Source organism: Yamadazyma tenuis, chromosome 1 (assembly GCF_029203305.1).
Source record: "Yamadazyma tenuis chromosome 1, complete sequence".
NCBI classification, from domain to species: domain Eukaryota; kingdom Fungi; phylum Ascomycota; class Pichiomycetes; order Serinales; family Debaryomycetaceae; genus Yamadazyma; species Yamadazyma tenuis.
This window is the reverse complement of record NC_089461.1, coordinates 1,330,377-1,348,566: the sequence shown is the minus strand read 5'-3', so window position 1 is coordinate 1,348,566 and position 18,190 is coordinate 1,330,377. Positions and strand designations below refer to the sequence as shown.

Genomic DNA, 18,190 nt, shown 5'->3' with positions numbered 1-18,190 from the left:
TCATCAGTCTATGAATGCCATAATGGGTGAGAAAAGCATTAAAAGAGCCCAAAAAGTGGAACGAAAAGCATTTCAAGATTTGAAGGTGATACGTGTTTCCAGTGGTAAAGGGGGTAATGGAGCTATTTCTTTCTTCAGAGATGCTAATCAGCCCCTGGGGCCTCCTGATGGTGGAGACGGTGGAAGCGGTGGAAATGTGTACCTAAAAGTTGTTGAAACTATGGGTTCTCTACATAGAATAAGAAGAACATATGTTGCTAAGGGAGGCCAGCCTGGAAAAGGGTCCCAATTGGATGGCAAAAGAGGTGAAGATGTATTGATAGAAGTGCCAAAGGGTACAACTCTTAGGTGGATTCCTGATCCTCTTGTTCTTCGAGAACTGTTTAAAACCACAAATAAGCAATCAACTTGGCTTGAAATATTAACTAGTTACCTGGGACAGTACATTCAATTCTTCAGAAACTCTTTCAAACCAGGAGAAGGCTGGCTCTTCAGTGAGCATGATGAAGAATATTTCAAGGAAAGAGATTTTTTTGTCAAACTAGACGAAACTGTTCAAGGATACGATCAAGAAATAATCAATGAAGAGCTCACAGAAGACTATTTTCCAATATTGGGTATGGACTTGGATGATGTTACGGATAAACCAATACTTTTGCTCAAGGGTGGACGAGGTGGAATGGGGAATATGAATTTTTTAACAAAAGATGTCAGAAACCCTCGTTTTGCTAAGAAAGGGAGAGATGGTAATGTCCAATTCTTCTTATTGGAGTTGAAATTGATCGCAGATTTAGGATTGGTGGGTTTACCTAATGCTGGGAAATCTAGCTTACTTAGAAGTATATCCAGAGCTCGTCCAAGAGTTGGTCATTGGGAATTTACTACTTTGCAACCAACTATTGGAACTATTTATACGACTATTGATAAGGACCCATTCACAGTTGCTGATATCCCTGGTATCATTAAAGGGGCTTCCGAAAATAAAGGGATGGGTCTTGACTTCTTGAGACACATTGAAAGGTGTAAGGGGTTGGTTTTTGTTGTATCATTAGAGAAGAGCCCTATTGAAGATCTCCGGATTTTGATTGAAGAGCTTGGGGAGACCAAATTAAAGAACAAAAGGAAATTAATAATTGCAACCAAAGCAGATCTCAATGACAATAATAAAACATACACGAAGTTTAAAGAGTACATCGAAACCCATCTCAATATTGAGGGAGAGGTCTGGAACATAGTACCAGTATGTGCTCCTCAGAATCAAAATATCGAAAAATGCATAGCCTTAATGAGCCAAATTGCCTAAACCCCAATTACATTAAGTACCTTGGTACCCAAGTGGTTGATATTTCCTCCTATTTCTCATTCCACTTGGTCTTTGTTGGTCCTGCTTTCCTCAATAATTTGAGTTCGGCGTAAGAATCATCAGTATTCTCATATTACAATAAATAACGACTATACATTAAAGCCTAATTTTCAAAAAGTCTGCTAAATTCCGTACCCCCTTCCTTCCCGGGAGGTACTTGTAACCAATTAAGATTGTCATATTCAGAAGTTCCATCTATTATATGAAACGCATAGGCAAACCTTGAAGCAGACGACTTGTTCTTCTCTGATTTATGTAGAACGGCGTCATGGATCAATATCAAAGAACCTGCTTTGCATTTGACCAATTGATAATCCTCGGGTCTGTCAGGAGGTATTTCTTTGACCCCATGTTCCACTGGAATAAACCCACATCCATCATCCCCTCCATTGAGCTTCACAAATCTACTCTTGATAGGATGCGTCTTGTGAGTTCCAGGATTATAAGATAGACACCCATTTTCAGCAGTACAATCCTCTAGAGCAAACCAAAAGCCAACTGCAGTATGAGGTTTTGTGAATAGAAATGTACCATCATTATGTGGAGGTACTTCGTTATCTCTAGGATTGGACGCATCTTTGACGGGGTGTTTGAAGATAACCATGCTTTGTAAAACCCTTGGATCGACAAACTTCAACGATCTAGCAACTTCCTTGACCTTTTGGTCGAATGTTATTTTGTGAAACTCTTTCTCGTGAATATGCAAACCATGTCCAATTTTATTGACGGCCATTTCTTTGGAAAAAGCCAAATTTCCATTTTCATCGAAAGCGTCTACATCAAAGAAAAAAGATATCTTATCAGCAGAGTCAAAGAAATATTGATCTCCAATATGGCTCTCTTCCCCAGTCTTGAACTGAGTTTTTGGGTGAGTGGTGACATCAAAGTCCTCCAAGAGCTCGTGTGATCTTTTCATTAACGTGGATATCTCATCTCGATTCAAGAAGTCGGGGATGCAAAGCATTCCCTCTCTGTCAAAAGTCTCCAACTGCTCAGGCGTCAATCCTGTGAAAGTCATAGTGAGGTTTCTAACAGAAACTTGATCAATAAAATAAATCTAGTTCCGCAAAAATCTTATCGTCGTTTGATACACGACCTGAAATCTCCTGTAACCGAATAATATTGTAATGACAGTATACGTTGGCTTAAAGGAATTCTCCGAGGAAGAAACTTTTGGTTGTTGCAAATTTTAATGACCAATCAGAATTTGGGAATTTTAATAAAATTACTTGAAGGCTAAAAGGCGTAGTTCGGGATGGCAAAAAAAAACACCCTCGACTAAACGGCAACCCACGACGGAGTAAAAAATACACCTTAAGCAGAATGCTATTAATTAAACACATAAAATTTCTATATACACAAGCAGATTATATAAATCACCCCACAATCGCCAAATCCACCATATATTATCTGGTACTCGAAGTTTGGCATGGTTAAATTAAATTGTAACTAAATAAATTCATTAAAGCTCATTTCACATCACAGTAAATCTTCATCACTGTTCATAATATTCATCATAAGAAAAAATCATTGATCAAAAACCGGCCAGATCCAATTGTCTCATTTAGCTTTCCTGAAAAAATTGAGTTTTCATTAAGAATCTTCAAATCTGAAGGCTGAGGTTTGAAATTTGACAAGTTTAAATGATCATGTTGTCTGTAGTTGAAACACATCTTTGAGTTGGTCATCAAAGGAGAGTTCTTTGGAGTGGTAAGTTCTTCCTCTTCGGAGTCAGATACAGAGGTAGTTGTAGCATTAATATCACCCGTGGTATTAGTCTGAATCGGATCTTTAGGGCCGACTGGTTGTTCAATTTCATCATCCAAGTTCAATAATTCATCAATAACATTCTGCTTGGGTTGAGGGTTAAAGTTCACCAGTCGGAAGAATGGAACCTCAGATTTGCTGACACTTGTGCTGACATTTTGAGCAACCGAATGATTGTTTAACATGGCAAATGAAGAGTTCTGATTGATGAAATTGAAAGGCTCATACCTGAGTAAATTATCGTTAACAATCTTAGAAAAATTAAGAGAAACTTCATTAATTTCACTGGTTCTCCTACTCATACTTGAGTATTCATCACTTTCAGATTCATCACTATCATCGTAATCATCAGAATCTTCGTCAACTCGCTCTTGCTCTTGTTGTAAGTAAGTATTTAAATCACAATCATAACGATTATTGAGACTTAATAACCTTTCAATTGGATCAATCTTATCGGTATCGACATTTTTAATAGTGCCATTGGCGTTACGCTCAACGACTTTTGCTCTCTTGTTAAACGAACATTCAGATTCTGGTTGCTTTCTTTTCGTCGCTAGTTGCTTCAATTGGGGTTTTTCCTGTTGCAATTCTACTGATTTGTAAGTTAATCTCCGGGACCTAACACTTTTGCGCAACCGCATATTTAAACTAGACATACTCATAAAATTTCAGGGTACTGACCACGAACAACAAGATATAAGTCTTTATAAATCGTCAAAAAAGAAGGGCGAATATTTCAGCTTATATATTGAAAAATTCCGGACCAAAAAAAATTTTTTCGCCGCACGCCTCACGCCGCTCCCGATTGGGCAATATGCCTTTTGAGGTCAGTTCTACATAGATTTTTCTCTATGGCTGGCTTCTAATTGGATAAATGCTGAGTTGCAACAATAGAATCCTGTGTATTTCCATACACGGGTTATGAGTTCTTAGTCTGTTATAGAGGGGGTGATTTACGGGCACAACCACTGGCTGTGAGGCTCTTGAGGATTATGTTGAGCCTACATTTTTTGCAGAATCTTCTATTGGGTGCATTTCAGCTAAGCGACAGGAGCCAGTTTCAGCGGATAAATAATCAAGTTGGCTAATTTGGACTTACCGGTTAAAAAGGGGCGAATTATTGATCACCAATTATTAAAGGCGGTTGCATTTCACTCTGGAAATGACTTCATCCTTTAGGTTTTTTCTCTATTGTAATTGCAAAAAAGCACAAACTACATATTATTGATTTAAGCTTTTCCATTCGATATGACATGACTTTGTGAGTCCTATATTCGTTCCTTGGGTAATCGATCAGCCTGTTGGAAATCTTCGTTGCCTCCTTGCATGGGTTATCTGGGTGAAAAGTGATCATTAACGATTAACCATCCTGAAATTTGAAGACCCCTTGAAAGTTGCGCTCCATGGACCTGACTGCTTGTTTGGGTTAAAGTCCGTATCAAGAAAGATAAGATGATTGGACCCTTGTGCAGTAAGTGCATTTGCCTGATAGGAAATTTGCCATTAGAAATTGTTGCTACGTGTTGTACTAATTCCCCTAGTGTATATTTTCTTTTTGTCGCACCTCTGAAATAATCATCAAATATGTTATCACCAGTGTTTTCAAGGATATTGTATCATATCACATTGAAATCCTAAGGGTCTCCTCTTTACAAAATAGTGCACTACTTTGGCATATCTTGATTTTTCAGATGACCCTCCTCGTTTGGTGAAAACTTCTGCTCATTCAATGTGCCTTCTCTGTGGCTATTACCTAAAGAAAACGGGTTAGTAGTCAAAAACAATGATGTCAGAGAGTGGGATTGTACCAAACGAGTCACAGGTGAAACTTTCAAGTACAGGGGACAATGTCTGTCTGAGTCGTGTGATTTGACGACAGACTACTTATCAAACTTAAGTTCGACTTTCCAGTTACGGTTCAGAATCTATGTCTGTCTATAGATAAGCTCGCGGATGTACGACTTTTTCCCCGGTTTCATTTAAAATCTTCAAATACCTCAACCTGCAATTTTGTCCGATTAATCTGTTGCAGGGCTAATTTTGCAAGGGAGTTTCCATAATTTTTGCTGCTATCTAAGCAGCTATATATGCAAGTACGAGACACTAACTTCTCATCTTATGATATTACTTTTGTGCTAAAATAGTAGTTTTTGTTTTCGTTCTAGACACACCAAACAACAGGACCATCTATAAAAAGTTAATTGTGTTTCGAAGGTGGGACGCGAAGGTGGGACACGACGGGCCAATAGGTAACAAAATCTTAAGCTTAAAAGATTTTAAAGGACACATTACTGAGAGTTCTGTGAACATTTGTGTATGTCGTTACTTTACCTGGAGCTTTGATCACCGAATATTGCTTGATGGCTCTAGCAAAGAAGAACAATGAACATCTGGACCCTAAAAAATTCGAAAATATGTTGGATCATAACTCTCATTTATATTCTAACGCTTTTGAATGGAACGAACGCCAAGTGTATTACCAAAGGTTATAACTGAGATCAATTCTTACCTGGTGTGAGACACCATTTGAGCGGTGGTGCGCCTGGCCCATGTAGTACCCCACATGCTTGTCATCAGGCAGTGACCACTATTTGTCCTCTGGTTCATCATATAGCACACCTTCGACATCTCAGGGAGTTTAGAAGGATGTGAATCCCAACTGAAGTGGTGTTACGATGCATATTACTATTATGGGTTGGTTATAACGGAATATGCGAACGTCTTCGGTATAATAGATAGCGACTCGGACCTAAACTTCATAACCGAACGGAGTTGGAATTGGAAGAGAACGTGCGATTGGCTTAGTCCTGGAGAGACAAGACCTTCAGTAGATTGAGTGATGCTGCAAGACAGCGTTGTGAAGCAGTGGGCTAATCCTTGCTTATTCGGGTTATGTGGCTATGTGTAAGAAATATTTCAATGACAGAGACGCATAATGTCCGTAGAAATAGTTACTGTAGTGAATGTGGTACAAATTTCCAACTAAGGTCAACTCTCAAGTCAACATTTCGATATGTGATGAACGTATTTTTACCGCTTTAATTTAATTGGAAAGTTGTTATTCTTTTTACGTTATCTAAGATAAATGGTTAATAAAATATCATTTTCATGCTTTTGCAGTGATATGTGTTTGAAGCTGTGCTCAGAAGTATTGAGTCTTGCTTCTTTAGCTCTACACCCGACCCAGCTAAGGTCTACCCTAAGCCTGTTAATTCATCTCTTGGTTGCTAAATCCCTTAGTCTTGCGTCCTCCAAGATTCCAACTTTTTCTTCATCTAGCATTGAATATTTCTGCTACATGCTGGGTTCAATGTAACCATCAAACATTATCCACTTACGTCTTGAGCCTTGGCCTCTTTTGACACTATGTTGTAAAACGCGATTCACATTAAAAATTCATTGCACCTAGATGAAGCTATTGATTATTCTATTTTTGTTTGTGACACCGATAATATGCTCTTTAGGTGATCAGCTTCCGGAGTTTATGCATTGTAATGATCAATGCAAAAGTTACCTATGTCTCCAAAAGAGAATCTCCTCGATTAGTAGCAAGTACACTATGGGAGATTTTGATTCCAAGAACAACGTACACTTCCCATTCAAACAATTATTTGGGTGGCAATGTCCCGCTGATTGTGATTACAAGTGTCAGCAAATCATAACAGATATTAGAATATCCCAGGGTGCTCCGATCGTCAAGTTTTATGGCAAATGGCCTTTCAAAAGAGTCTTCGGAATGACAGAGGTTGCATCAGTGGTTTTCTCATTATTGAACTTCTTAATTAATTATCATAACTTCAGGAAGATAAATCCCCAAAGAAAGAGAAGTTCAGGGCCAGTGAGAACCATGTATGGTCAATATTTAGTGTTGCTTTCCATTTCAATGGTAGGTTGGACATTCAGTATGTTATTTCATACACGAGATTTACCAATCACCGAGACCTTAGATTACTTTGGAGCTTCTTTGATAATTTTGTTCAACTTCTACATAATAATTATCAGGTACTTCGAGTTGTTCAAGAATAACCTCCTTCCTTTCCAGATTGCTATCGGGACAATATATGGATTGCACTTGGTAAAATTGAGCCATGATTGGGACTATAATTATAACCTTGTTTTCCACTCAGTAATCGGAATCATAACTCTTGTACTTTGGGTTTTACATTCAGTGAAAGTGAGCCGAATTTATACCAACAACTATCCAATTCTTTCCAATTCCATTCAATTGTTACCATTTGAAACGAAGATTCTCATGAAATTGAACTACTTGAGTTTGTCTAAATCGAAGTATATTCCTTTATTACCAATTCTACTCAACTTGTGGATGTTTGGTTCGATGTTTTTTGAGATTTGTGAGTTTAAACCTATCCTTAAAGTAGTTGATTCGCATGCTATGTGGCACTTGGCCACTTTTTTCCCCCAAATCATCTGGTACGATTGGAACATGTGGGACTTGGAGTTATATAAACGTGTGACTGAGTTGAGCATATGAGTGGACATATATAGAGGGTACGTTTGAAATGGTAGACTAAATAAGCTATATCTACAGTGTAAATAGAACAATTATATATTAGTTGAAAATGATATTATAAACTTATGAATTCGAGTAAAATAACGAAAGAATGGCAATGTATGACCAGAAATGACTAAAAGCTGATAAATATGCAAAAAGAGGATATTATGGTGCTGAAAATTACCACATAGCACATGCAGGGAATTAAATAATGTGTATGAAGGGTGCTTGCTTGTTGTTCTCTTACCAAAAAGATGTTGACGTGAAGACTATGAAATGACATATAAGATTTTCCAGTTAAACCATTAGATGTCCCTTATCAGTCCTCTCTGCTTCTGTGAATTTTCTTCTTTTCATAAACACTGCTATGTAAACAATCACCAAAATCAAAAAAACCCACCCATATATGCTGATCCCTGAAGGTTCTTCAATCTCAGTAGTTTCATAGTTTTGGAGGTTCATGAGAGGTAACAAGTGCTTGATATTACCGGATTCATAGAATTTGTGTTCTTGTACAACATTTGGACTTGGTTCCAATAACATGACTAAGGATACTTACAAGAAAAAAACTTGATGAAGTTTAAAGGATTAAATATTAAGTTGGCTCGCGGTGAGGCTAAAAATAAAAATGCTTGTTACTGAGCAATGTATTCGAAAAAGGAAATATGATAAACAGTGCTTGCAATTAAGAGCATGCAGGTTCTCGGGAGTAGAAAAAATATTTTCAAATTCAACGAGAAAAAACGTCATTTATTGAATTACTTTCAAATGGTTACAGACACCGTTGCTGTTGCTAAGTCAGCATGCTCTTAATACCAGTAAATGATTAAGGTTCAAAATTATCGCCCTTCATCTACACTGTATCTATAACAATAGATGCAACATATTGACGAACGCTGGCTTATCTCTTGCGCGTCATCACAACTAGGTTGCAAGGTTGTACTGAGCTTGACTGTTTAGAAAAAATGTTACAGCACAGTAAGCCAAAACAATCGAGCCACAACAGTATAGTAGTATATATCTAAGACTGGGTATCTTACATTCTTGTCGTGCCAAGTTAACAAAAGAGAACAAGTATCTTACGAAAACTGGGGAACTGGAATCCAAGCACTCAACGAAAAGTGTGGTTACTTAATCGTCTTAAAAGTAAAAGCTCGCTGTATTCTATTGTTTCTTCTGTTTTCCTTTGTTTTTCTCTGTTGACGACTACTTTGTATTGGCATTGATAACGGCTCAAAACTGTAGCTCTCGTCTCATAGCTTTAATCTAACATAATGCAAAGATTATTAACTGGGTTTTGAAAGTGTTATATATTACGATGCATATACGCTCTAGAGTATGAAGTAGAGTGAAATCTTGTCATTAAATTAAAATGATCTTCAGTATTATTATAGCCTAAAAGCTTTTTCCAAAAACCTATCCACATTTTCTACACAGCTAAATCAGCTGAATATTAATAAGGATTTCAACAGCAGAACCTTTGTTCTGGATCAGTAAGTGAATAGATCTACTATAATATTGATTGCACTCACAAGAACTTCGATACCAACTAATATGATCACAATGTATTCTAGATTCTTTTCGTGAGTCTGACCTAACTGTTCCTTCAACATTTGCAACAAGTCACTAATTACCTCCAACCTTTGGTTCAATAGCTCTACCCTCTCGTTTATTTCCAAATACCCCCTTACTGCTTGATAAATTGGTTCCAATTGCGGCTCGACCCACATCAATTCGGGTGAATCTAGCACAGAACCATGTAAATTTATATTGATTCTCAAGATAAACAATTCACCAATAGATTTCATAATTTCATTTCTGTTCATCTCCACTTTACCGGTGGTTGCAATCTGTTGAGGAATATCTTGAGTATCCTCTATTGTGTTGTTTACCAATTCTTCAAATAAAGATATCTTGACTGATTGACTGATAGCATGACTGATACTTAGCTTCAACATATAGTTAGAATCGTCACTAATCGTGATGAAATCATTATAAATTCTTGGTTGGTATGATTTTGTGATATAGTAGTTGAACTCCTCCACCTGTATATCTTCGTTACTTAGCTTCTCATTCTCAAAATTAGATATATCAATTAGAAATGACTGTTCTTCTCTTATCGAATAACCCCACATAACAACCACCCCATATTCAAAAATGAAGATCTCGTTACGCTTCCCAAAATCTATTTCACCACCTTCATCAGCTAATCTTATGGTTTTATCTTGATCATCTGTTTCACTCCTCCAATCTTTATAAGTAAACGGGGTATATAGGACATCGTCAAACAACTTAACATTAGTGTTGTGAATTCTTTTTCTATCTTTCAACCATCTCATCAAATCTTTCATTCGGTATGAGCCGGATGTACAGTATGCTGTAACTCTTGGTAACAAATCTCTGTGCACTTTTCCCAAGGTTTCAGCATCTTTTCTGGCCGGAACATCAGTAATTCTTTCAACTTGGGTATATATTTTATTACTTTCAGAAGTCACCAGCCTCTTAGAGCTAGCATCCTTTAATAGCGGTTCTTCGGGTAGAAGTTTCATCTTCTGCGAAGTTCTACTCGTTCTTTGGAGCCCTATTTTTGATGAAGCATTGGACCTACTTTTCTTGTCTATCTTTCCCTCCTGGCGAATTGTGGAATCGTTAATGTTATCATTAATACCTTCATGGGCATTGTCAATATGTTTATATGGGTTTTCATTTATGTTACTGGACAATAGAGGGGTCCTGTCTGTATTTCCATTCATTGTTGGTCTGTCGAATTCCCTTAGAAAGATAAACAAAGTCTAGCTCAGCTTCTAAGTTATGACGAGAATGTTTTTTTGACCTGCAGAGAGTGCGAGAACTATTTTTTTGAGATGAGAAACAAGATGAGCTTTCTCAATTATTAAGTAAAATCCTTTGATTAACTATGGTTGCTCATACGAAGGCTGATAAGCTGAAGCATAAGGTCAATAATAAGACCGCTAAGCGTAAGAAATTGACTCAATCTTCCAGAAAACATGCATTCAAATCCTTCAAGGACAGAGTTGATTCCATAAAAATAGAACCAAATTTGAATTTGAGTAGGAGAGTCTATGATGATGTCGAAGATACTTCCTCTCATTTCATATCCACATTACATCATTGGAAAGAAGTTAATTTGAGTGGCAATTTCACAAGCTTCACAGATGATATTAAGTCGGTGTGCCAGTCTTTACCCCAGGTGATATACCATCAACAAAGTATCTTTGATTCTTTGTACAAGCACCTTGAGAAATACGATGCACATTCTGTTCAAGCATTATTGGAAGTATTGTCTCAATTCATTCATGATTTGGGATCAGACTTTATGGTGCATTACGAAAAAACTCTAAGATTGTTAACCACCATCGCCCTAGACATAAAAGCTAATGACTTGCAAAATAACACCAATGCATCTAACTTGTTGGAGTGGATATTTAACTGCCTCACATTTATCTTCAAGTACCTTTCAAGAGATTTGGTACAGAGTTTCGAGCCATCTTTTGAGATCTTATTACCAATCTTGTGCATGAACAAACAACAGTATATATCCAGATTTTGTTCTGAAGCATTGTCTTTCATTATCAAAAAGATGGATTCAAAACAATTATCTCAAGTCGTTCGCTACTTGTTAGTTGAGAAGATTGACCTTATAATGGAAAATATTACCTTCAAAGACTCCCTGATTGTGCTTTTCTCAGAGGCCATAACTTCTTCCGGAGAATCATTTCATTCTAAGGCTTCGATAATATATGAGCGTCTTATTGAAACCAGCTTTACAAATTTGAACTCCAATATCATAATTTCTGGTGTTCTAGCCAATCTTTTTCAACACGGTAGTCAAAAATCTGTTGAACAGTTCATTTCCATTACTTTGAAGCATATGACATATTCCTTAGAGACAAGCAGCCACTTACTGGAAGAAAATTTAACACAAATCATTGAAATTTTCATCACCTTGGTATTTTCAGAATCTGGTAAGAAAGTTCTTGCATGGGAACCTATCATAAGTATGGCTTACCAAATCAGTGATAAGATCTTGGAAATGAATAAAGACTTAAATATTGATGCATTTTTGTTCAGTTTGTCAACCTTAACAAGAAATTGTGACTTACTAACGATCAACAAAAGCTTCAGAAAACTTTTTGCATTTTTGATGAAGTATCAAAATGGGTCTCGGGTTATACCCTTTGTGGATTCTACATTAAAAATTTGTGAAAAAAAGCTTTTGAATCTAGGTCTAACTACAATTTTTCAAGAATTCATAAATAACTCGTCAACAAATGAGTCTATTTTGAGGCAATTGTCATTATTCTTAATGAAGAATCCAACTTTTCAGGTGGTAATTCCTGAAGAGACGTGTGAGTACTTGACTAAGAGTTTAGACCTAAAGGTAAGCAAACATGAAAACTTGCTCAACATCTACTGGAAACTAAACGTTGTCAAATTCAATGTGAAAAATGTGAAACAACTTCCATTGGCAGAGTTTGTTCAAAGTTTAAAGACTGGATCACTATTTATTGGGGATTTTATAGGGATCTTGATATCATTCACTGAGCCCACAGAGACATTCATTGATTATTTGTCCTCGAACTTCGATTCCTTAAAGATTTCGTCTGTTTTCCTTGATGCCTTTTCTAAAGTTGTCACCGAATCCTCTCATAGCATGAAAAAGAACAAGATATTAGAGATCATTGGCTCAGTAGCGGACAATTTCAGTAAGGATGATACCACCTTGAGACTCAGTTCTGTTGATTTCATTATAAAGATTCTCACTGTGAAAGATTTAGAATGTCCTGAATTCATCTGTTCTATTAAAGTTATTGAAACAATTCCATTAACATTGGGTAATGCAAGAGACATACAATTGAGAATTAGAATGTTGGTAAACCAGTTCAATAGCTTGGAAAACAAGAGTGACTTAGATTGCAAAATAATTTCCAATTACTTTTTCGGAATTTTAAATAACAGATTTCAACCATGTTGGGCAGCTGTGTTCGAAAATTTACCTAGAATTGTGGGGGTTTGTGAGAAGTACTTGTGGAAGCTTTCTTATCAATTTGTGACTTTTGATTACCTCAATCAAGACACAGACTATCTTGTCTACGGTGATGATGATATGTTGGTGGATGACAGTATCCCTGAAACTGATCTCTCATTCAATGATGATAGAATAACCTCCAGCTTCAATAGTTTGTTGGAAAATTCTTATAGGCATTTCAGAAGTGGTTTCCAGGTCCTTATCTCGCTTTCCCAGAGTTTCAGTACTAATATGGTTTATGAAGAAAGAATGAGAGCGTTGGCTATTGAATGTTGGCACAAAATTCCTGAGCTAGCTGAATCAAACAACCAGAGTGTATCAGGGTTGATCTTAGATAGAACATGCTCCCAAGACTGGGGCATGAAAGACAGAAACCTTTTGTTGACCACCTTCACAAAATTCAAGTCTTTGAAAACAATTAAGGATGCTGACAGGTTATACCAGTTGCTATTGAACATTTTAACAAGCCAACGATTAGTGAGCCAAAAATTAGCATTGGATGTCATTCTCAACTATAAAATACACTCCCTTTCTAATTATAGGGATAATTTGAAAAATTTATTAGATGATACGCTATTCAAGGATGAATTGACAAAGTTTATCACTAATGAGCAGGATTCCTCAATTGAAGCTGAAGATATGGATGTTTTAATGCCATTGATATTGCGTATCTTGTTTGGAAGAGTTCAGGGTGGAGCAAAAAGTAATAGCAAGGCATCCAGGAAGAATGCTGTTATCAACATCTTGCCTTCTTTGAACCAAGAACATATTATTGCATTCTTGAAGTTAGGTTATGATAAAATTGGCTTCAAGGATCTCAATTCGATCAGCATGGACGATTTTTCAAACATCAAAAGAATAAATGGGTTCGTTGCCCTCTTGTATGAATTGTATGATGTTTTGGGCTTCAATTTTGCGAATGCTTTGTCCACATCTATTGATCCCTTGGTTTATTCTATCTCAGTCGCTCAGTTGAGAATAAATACTGCTGGTGAAGATAACTTTGAAGCAGAAGACGAGGAGAACATAAACGACGATGAGGGTGTCCAGGAAGATGTCAACGATCTGAGGAACGAAATAAAATCTGCCAAGCGTATTCGTCAACTAGGTTTGAGATGTCTAAATACTCTTTTCAAGAATTTTGGTGAATTATATGATTGGCCAAAGTATTTCAACTCCATTTATTCCAACATCATTAAGCCAAGATTAAATAATTTTGACAGGGAGAACCTTCAACAACCATCATCATTAACAATGATGATGGTAAGCTGGCTCAAACTCCCCAGCATCAGCAAGTTCTTAATGGTTGATGACCTCAAACCTTCGAGGGCGATTATAAGTTTACTTGAAAATAGGAAAGCTAAAGATCCTGTTGTTGCTGTTGCTTTAGGATTTGCCATTGATTGCTTGCAATCGCCCTTTAGGGAAACTGAGGATGACAGTTTCATTACTTTGTTGGCTATTTTGGTTGAGTCTTTGTTGAAGAATTTACCTGACATAATTGGTTCGACCTTGGATATTGAGGTCATTAACAAATCTGTGACAATCTTATTACTTTTGATAGATGGCGATTACATTGTTGATGATAGTACCAGAAATTCCTTGATTGATTCCTTGTGCAAAGTGTTCAATAAACCTCCAAACAAGGTAGCTTTAGATGATAGGGAGAAGATTCTTTTGTCACTTTCGATTTTGATTAACGATTACAATGGTTCATTGGACGATTTCTTTCAGTATTACAAGATACTTTCTAGAAGCTTCAGGACATATAAGGAGAAATCTATTCGTACCAATTTGGTCGAAGTTTTCAAAAGTTTAGGTTCTAAATTTACTGATTTAATCATTGTGGGCGAGTTATTGGATGGAATGAACTCTTATGCAATCAATAGCTCGAGTAATAGATTGGGCGAGCCAAACTACGAAGCTGTTTTGAAAGCCTACAAGGATATTAACGATACCTTCTATTTAACGCTATCTCCTGTCCAGTGGCTACCAATTCTTTATTGTGCTTTATTCTTTATTAATGATGAAGAAGAACTCATCATCAGAACAAATGCTGGTTACGTGTTAAATCACTTTATTGATGCCTATTCTAGTCGTCAAACAATAGTAGAGGCTTCTGAATTAATCGAGTTGTTCAAAACGATAATCCTTCCTGAAATCAGGGATGGTTTGAAGTTGACCGTTGAGGCAATTCAAACAGAATACATTAACGTTTTGGCCTACTGTGTGAAAAATTCTAAACATTTCACCGATCTAGACGATATGAGAGTTTTATTGTTTGAACACGATCAGGAAGCTAGTTTTTTTGCCAACATCAATCACATTCAATTACATCGTCGACAAAGAGCTATAAGAAGGGTTGGCGAACTAAGAGAAAATTTAGAAGCTGGGTCTATTTCTCATTATATTCTTCCTATCATTGAGAATTATGCCTATAATACCGATGAGAAGATGCGGAATATTTCCAATGAAGCAGTGACTTCCTTAGGTCTCTTAATTAGAAACGTTTCTTGGAATCAGATCAAATCATTCTTCAAGAGATATATTGCTAAACTAAGAGTCTCTCCTCCAGAGAACCTTAGAACCTGCGTTCACGTTGTTGTCGAGGTTTCACTGTCCCTATTTGTGTCAATTAATTCGAGAAGAATAAGTTCAGAACTGGGAACTGATGGGCTCAAGGAGTTTCCAAAAGACGAAAGTCTTGTTGATACTTTCATTCTTGGGGACATCATGCCAATTTTGCAGAAGATTTTAAATGAGCGTAATGATGAAACAATTGTTAACAGGATTGTATTATCAGAAGCTTTGGTAAATCTAGTTAAATGCCTTCCTGAAACAAAAATTGATGAACAATTGCCAGGTTTATTGACATCCACTTGCCAAGTTTTGAGATCCAGGTCAGAAGAACTAAGAGATTCTTCAAGAAAGTCCCTTTGCAAAATTGCTAGTAGTTTAGGTGCAAAATACTTCAAATTCTTGTTGCAAGAACTCAAGAGTGCTTTAACGAGAGGCTCTCAGATTCATGTTTTGAGTTATACCATGCACTCCCTATTGGTTTCTATAATGGATAATTTGGTGCATGGTGATCTAGATGATTCTGTCACTCTCATTGTTGAAATTATCATGGAAGATATATTTGGTGCAGCCGGGCAAGAAAAAGATGCAGAAGGCTATACCAGCAAGATGAAAGAAGTCAAATACAAAAAAAGTTTTGACTCCGGAGAAATGCTAACAGCAAATATATCCTTAACCACATTCAATCAAATAATTGACCCAGCAAAGCTAATTTTGCAAGAAAGGATCTCCTTAAAAATGCAAAATAAGTTGGATGAACTATTGAGAAGGTATGCTTTGGGACTCAATCATAACGAAGAGTCTGATTCAAGAAATATTCTTATTTTGAGCTACCAGATAAACAGGCAATCAAGTGGTATATTTGAGGAAACTAATGGTAAAAAAAACCAATGCATCGGTGATAAACTCAATTTTGAGACTACTGGTCATTTCATGGTCAAATTGAATGCCAGGCCGTTAAAGATTCAATCAGACTTTAGTCAGTACAAGTTCACGCTTCAAAGATTTTCATTTGAACTTTTGAGGGCAGCCATTTCGAGGCATTCTTCTTTGTTGACTGTTAGTAGCATGCAACAATTTATTCCCTTATTAGAAGAGGGTATCAACTCGGGCCATGAGGGTTTGATTTCAACCTGCTTGAGGTTGCTCCACACTTTTGTTCAGCTTCCTTTTCCTGATGAAACAAATCAGGTCTTCAAGAAATGCGCCAGGAAAGCTTTGACCTTCATCAAGGACAGTCCTAACACCACGAACGAAGTCTGTCAATCCAGTCTCAAATTATTGACCACCTTGATTAGGCACAAGTCTGATGTTAACCTCAAAGATTCTGCCATCAGCTATGTCTTAGAAAGGATACTACCTGATTTAGAAGAACCCAAAACTCAGGGGTTAGCTTTCAACTTTTTAAAAGCTGTCGTATCTCAACACATTTTACTCCCTGAAGTATACGATGTAATGGATGTTGTATCAAAAATCATGATCGTGAACCATAATCGAGAAATCAGGGAAATAGCTAGAAGTATTTTCTTTCAGTTTTTGATGGAGTATGATCAGGGTAGAGGTAAACTCGAAAAGCAGTTCAAGTTTTTGGTCAATAATTTAGGTTATGCTACTCAAGATGGAAGACAATCAGTATTGGAGTTGATTAATTCAATTGTCGAAAAGAGTGGGGAAGAATTGTTGAATAAAGTATCTTCCTCGTTCTTTGTGGCTTTGGCTAATATCTTGGTTAATGATGACTCGAGTAGGTGCAGAGAGATGTCCTCCATGATCATTACGAAGATGATGCAAAACTCGAGTGAATCAAAGCTTGAACAGATTGAGCAGTATTTGACTGCTTGGTTGAAACAAGACCAAAACACAATCTTGACAAGGTGTGCCCTCAATGTCTATAAAGTGTACTTCAATCAATTTGGGCTCGGCAAAAGTGGTGATATAGATGACCTTGTCTTCCAGAAGTTAAAAGAAGTTTTTGAAAAATCGGATAGCCAGACTCTGAGTGATGTTTCTAATGCTGAGGACGTTGAATGGCAATTGGTTTACTCTTGTTTAAACATTTTTGCTACCATTTGCAACAAAGAGAAACGCAAGGTTGTAGGTGAAGCTTATAAAGGCATTTGGAAAACTATTATCAACACATTGTTGTTTCCTCATTCATGGGTAAGGTTAAGTTCTTCTAGACTCATCGGTGTTCTATTGTCCAATTTAGACAAATGTCTGTTCAAAATCAGTGACTATGAAGTTCAGACCATTGCCTATAGATTGTTACATCAAATGAGTGCGCCTGGAGTATCAGATGATCTCGGTAATCAAATAATCAAGAACTTGGTTTTAATAGCAATGAGGTGGATGAAGAATAATACCCAATTTATACACAACCAAGCTCACGAAGACAATGATTCAGTTGAGAAAAATGAGATAAGGAAAAGTAAAAAGTATGAACTTGCTAATGAATTCTTGATACACAGAGCCTGTTCTACCATAAGACAAGATTCTCACAATTCATTGTCATCGAAAAAGTCTACCATTAAGTTATGTGCAATGTTGATACAAATCTTCGATGATGAATTTGTAGTACTGGTGTCTGAGGAGTTGGTTTTATCATTGTATAATTACGTTGACACCAATTCGAACGGAAATGTTGAACCCGATTTGGTTGAAATAGCTGGTGAATGCTTACAAATGCTCGAGAATAAAATGGGTTCCAGTACATATAGTCAGGTTTATGCTGACGTTCAAAGAACAATCTATTTGAGGAGACAAGAAAGGAGAACTAGAAGAGCACAACTAGCTGTCACAAATCCGGACATTTCTGCCAGAAGGAAGCTCAAGAAACACGAAAAATCAAGAGAGAAGAGAAAGCATGAAAAAGATGAAAATGGTTATTACCATTCTAAGAGAAAGCGTTATTAAGTTGTCC

General features: G+C 36.8%; 7 protein-coding genes across 7 annotated transcripts; 3 read left to right on the top strand and 4 right to left on the bottom strand. All coding sequences in view use genetic code 12, as the record gives it.

Moving 5' to 3' along the window:
* Positions 1 to 220: 220 nt before the first annotated feature.
* MTG2 (GTPase of the mitochondrial inner membrane that associates with the large ribosomal subunit) lies at positions 221 to 1,303 on the top strand (the record flags this gene model as incomplete). Its single annotated transcript, XM_006688056.2, has 1 exon — positions 221 to 1,303. The coding sequence occupies one exon, from the start codon at positions 221 to 223 to the stop codon at positions 1,301 to 1,303; it is 1,083 nt and encodes a 360-aa protein (XP_006688119.2).
* A 163-nt stretch (positions 1,304 to 1,466) lies between these two features.
* PSN45_000654 (uncharacterized protein) lies at positions 1,467 to 2,381 on the bottom strand (the record flags this gene model as incomplete). Its single annotated transcript, XM_006688824.1, has 1 exon — positions 1,467 to 2,381. One exon carries the CDS (start codon positions 2,379 to 2,381, stop codon positions 1,467 to 1,469), a length of 915 nt encoding a protein of 304 aa, XP_006688887.1.
* A 496-nt stretch (positions 2,382 to 2,877) lies between these two features.
* PSN45_000653 (uncharacterized protein) lies at positions 2,878 to 3,792 on the bottom strand (the record flags this gene model as incomplete). Its single annotated transcript, XM_066157498.1, has 1 exon — positions 2,878 to 3,792. One exon carries the CDS (start codon positions 3,790 to 3,792, stop codon positions 2,878 to 2,880), a length of 915 nt encoding a protein of 304 aa, XP_066013595.1.
* Positions 3,793 to 6,689: 2,897 nt separating this feature from the next.
* Positions 6,690 to 7,622, top strand: PSN45_000652 (uncharacterized protein; the record flags this gene model as incomplete). Its single annotated transcript, XM_006688822.2, has 1 exon — positions 6,690 to 7,622. The coding sequence occupies one exon, from the start codon at positions 6,690 to 6,692 to the stop codon at positions 7,620 to 7,622; it is 933 nt and encodes a 310-aa protein (XP_006688885.2).
* A 318-nt stretch (positions 7,623 to 7,940) lies between these two features.
* PSN45_000651 (uncharacterized protein) lies at positions 7,941 to 8,186 on the bottom strand (the record flags this gene model as incomplete). Its single annotated transcript, XM_006688054.2, has 1 exon — positions 7,941 to 8,186. One exon carries the CDS (start codon positions 8,184 to 8,186, stop codon positions 7,941 to 7,943), a length of 246 nt encoding a protein of 81 aa, XP_006688117.1.
* A 947-nt stretch (positions 8,187 to 9,133) lies between these two features.
* Positions 9,134 to 10,396, bottom strand: RMD1 (sporulation protein rmd1; the record flags this gene model as incomplete). The annotated part of the gene is made up of 1 exon (XM_006688053.1): positions 9,134 to 10,396. The coding sequence occupies one exon, from the start codon at positions 10,394 to 10,396 to the stop codon at positions 9,134 to 9,136; it is 1,263 nt and encodes a 420-aa protein (XP_006688116.1).
* Positions 10,397 to 10,560: 164 nt separating this feature from the next.
* Positions 10,561 to 18,183, top strand: UTP20 (U3 snoRNP protein; the record flags this gene model as incomplete). Its single annotated transcript, XM_066157497.1, has 1 exon — positions 10,561 to 18,183. One exon carries the CDS (start codon positions 10,561 to 10,563, stop codon positions 18,181 to 18,183), a length of 7,623 nt encoding a protein of 2,540 aa, XP_066013594.1.
* Between the last annotated feature and the right edge of the window lie 7 nt (positions 18,184 to 18,190).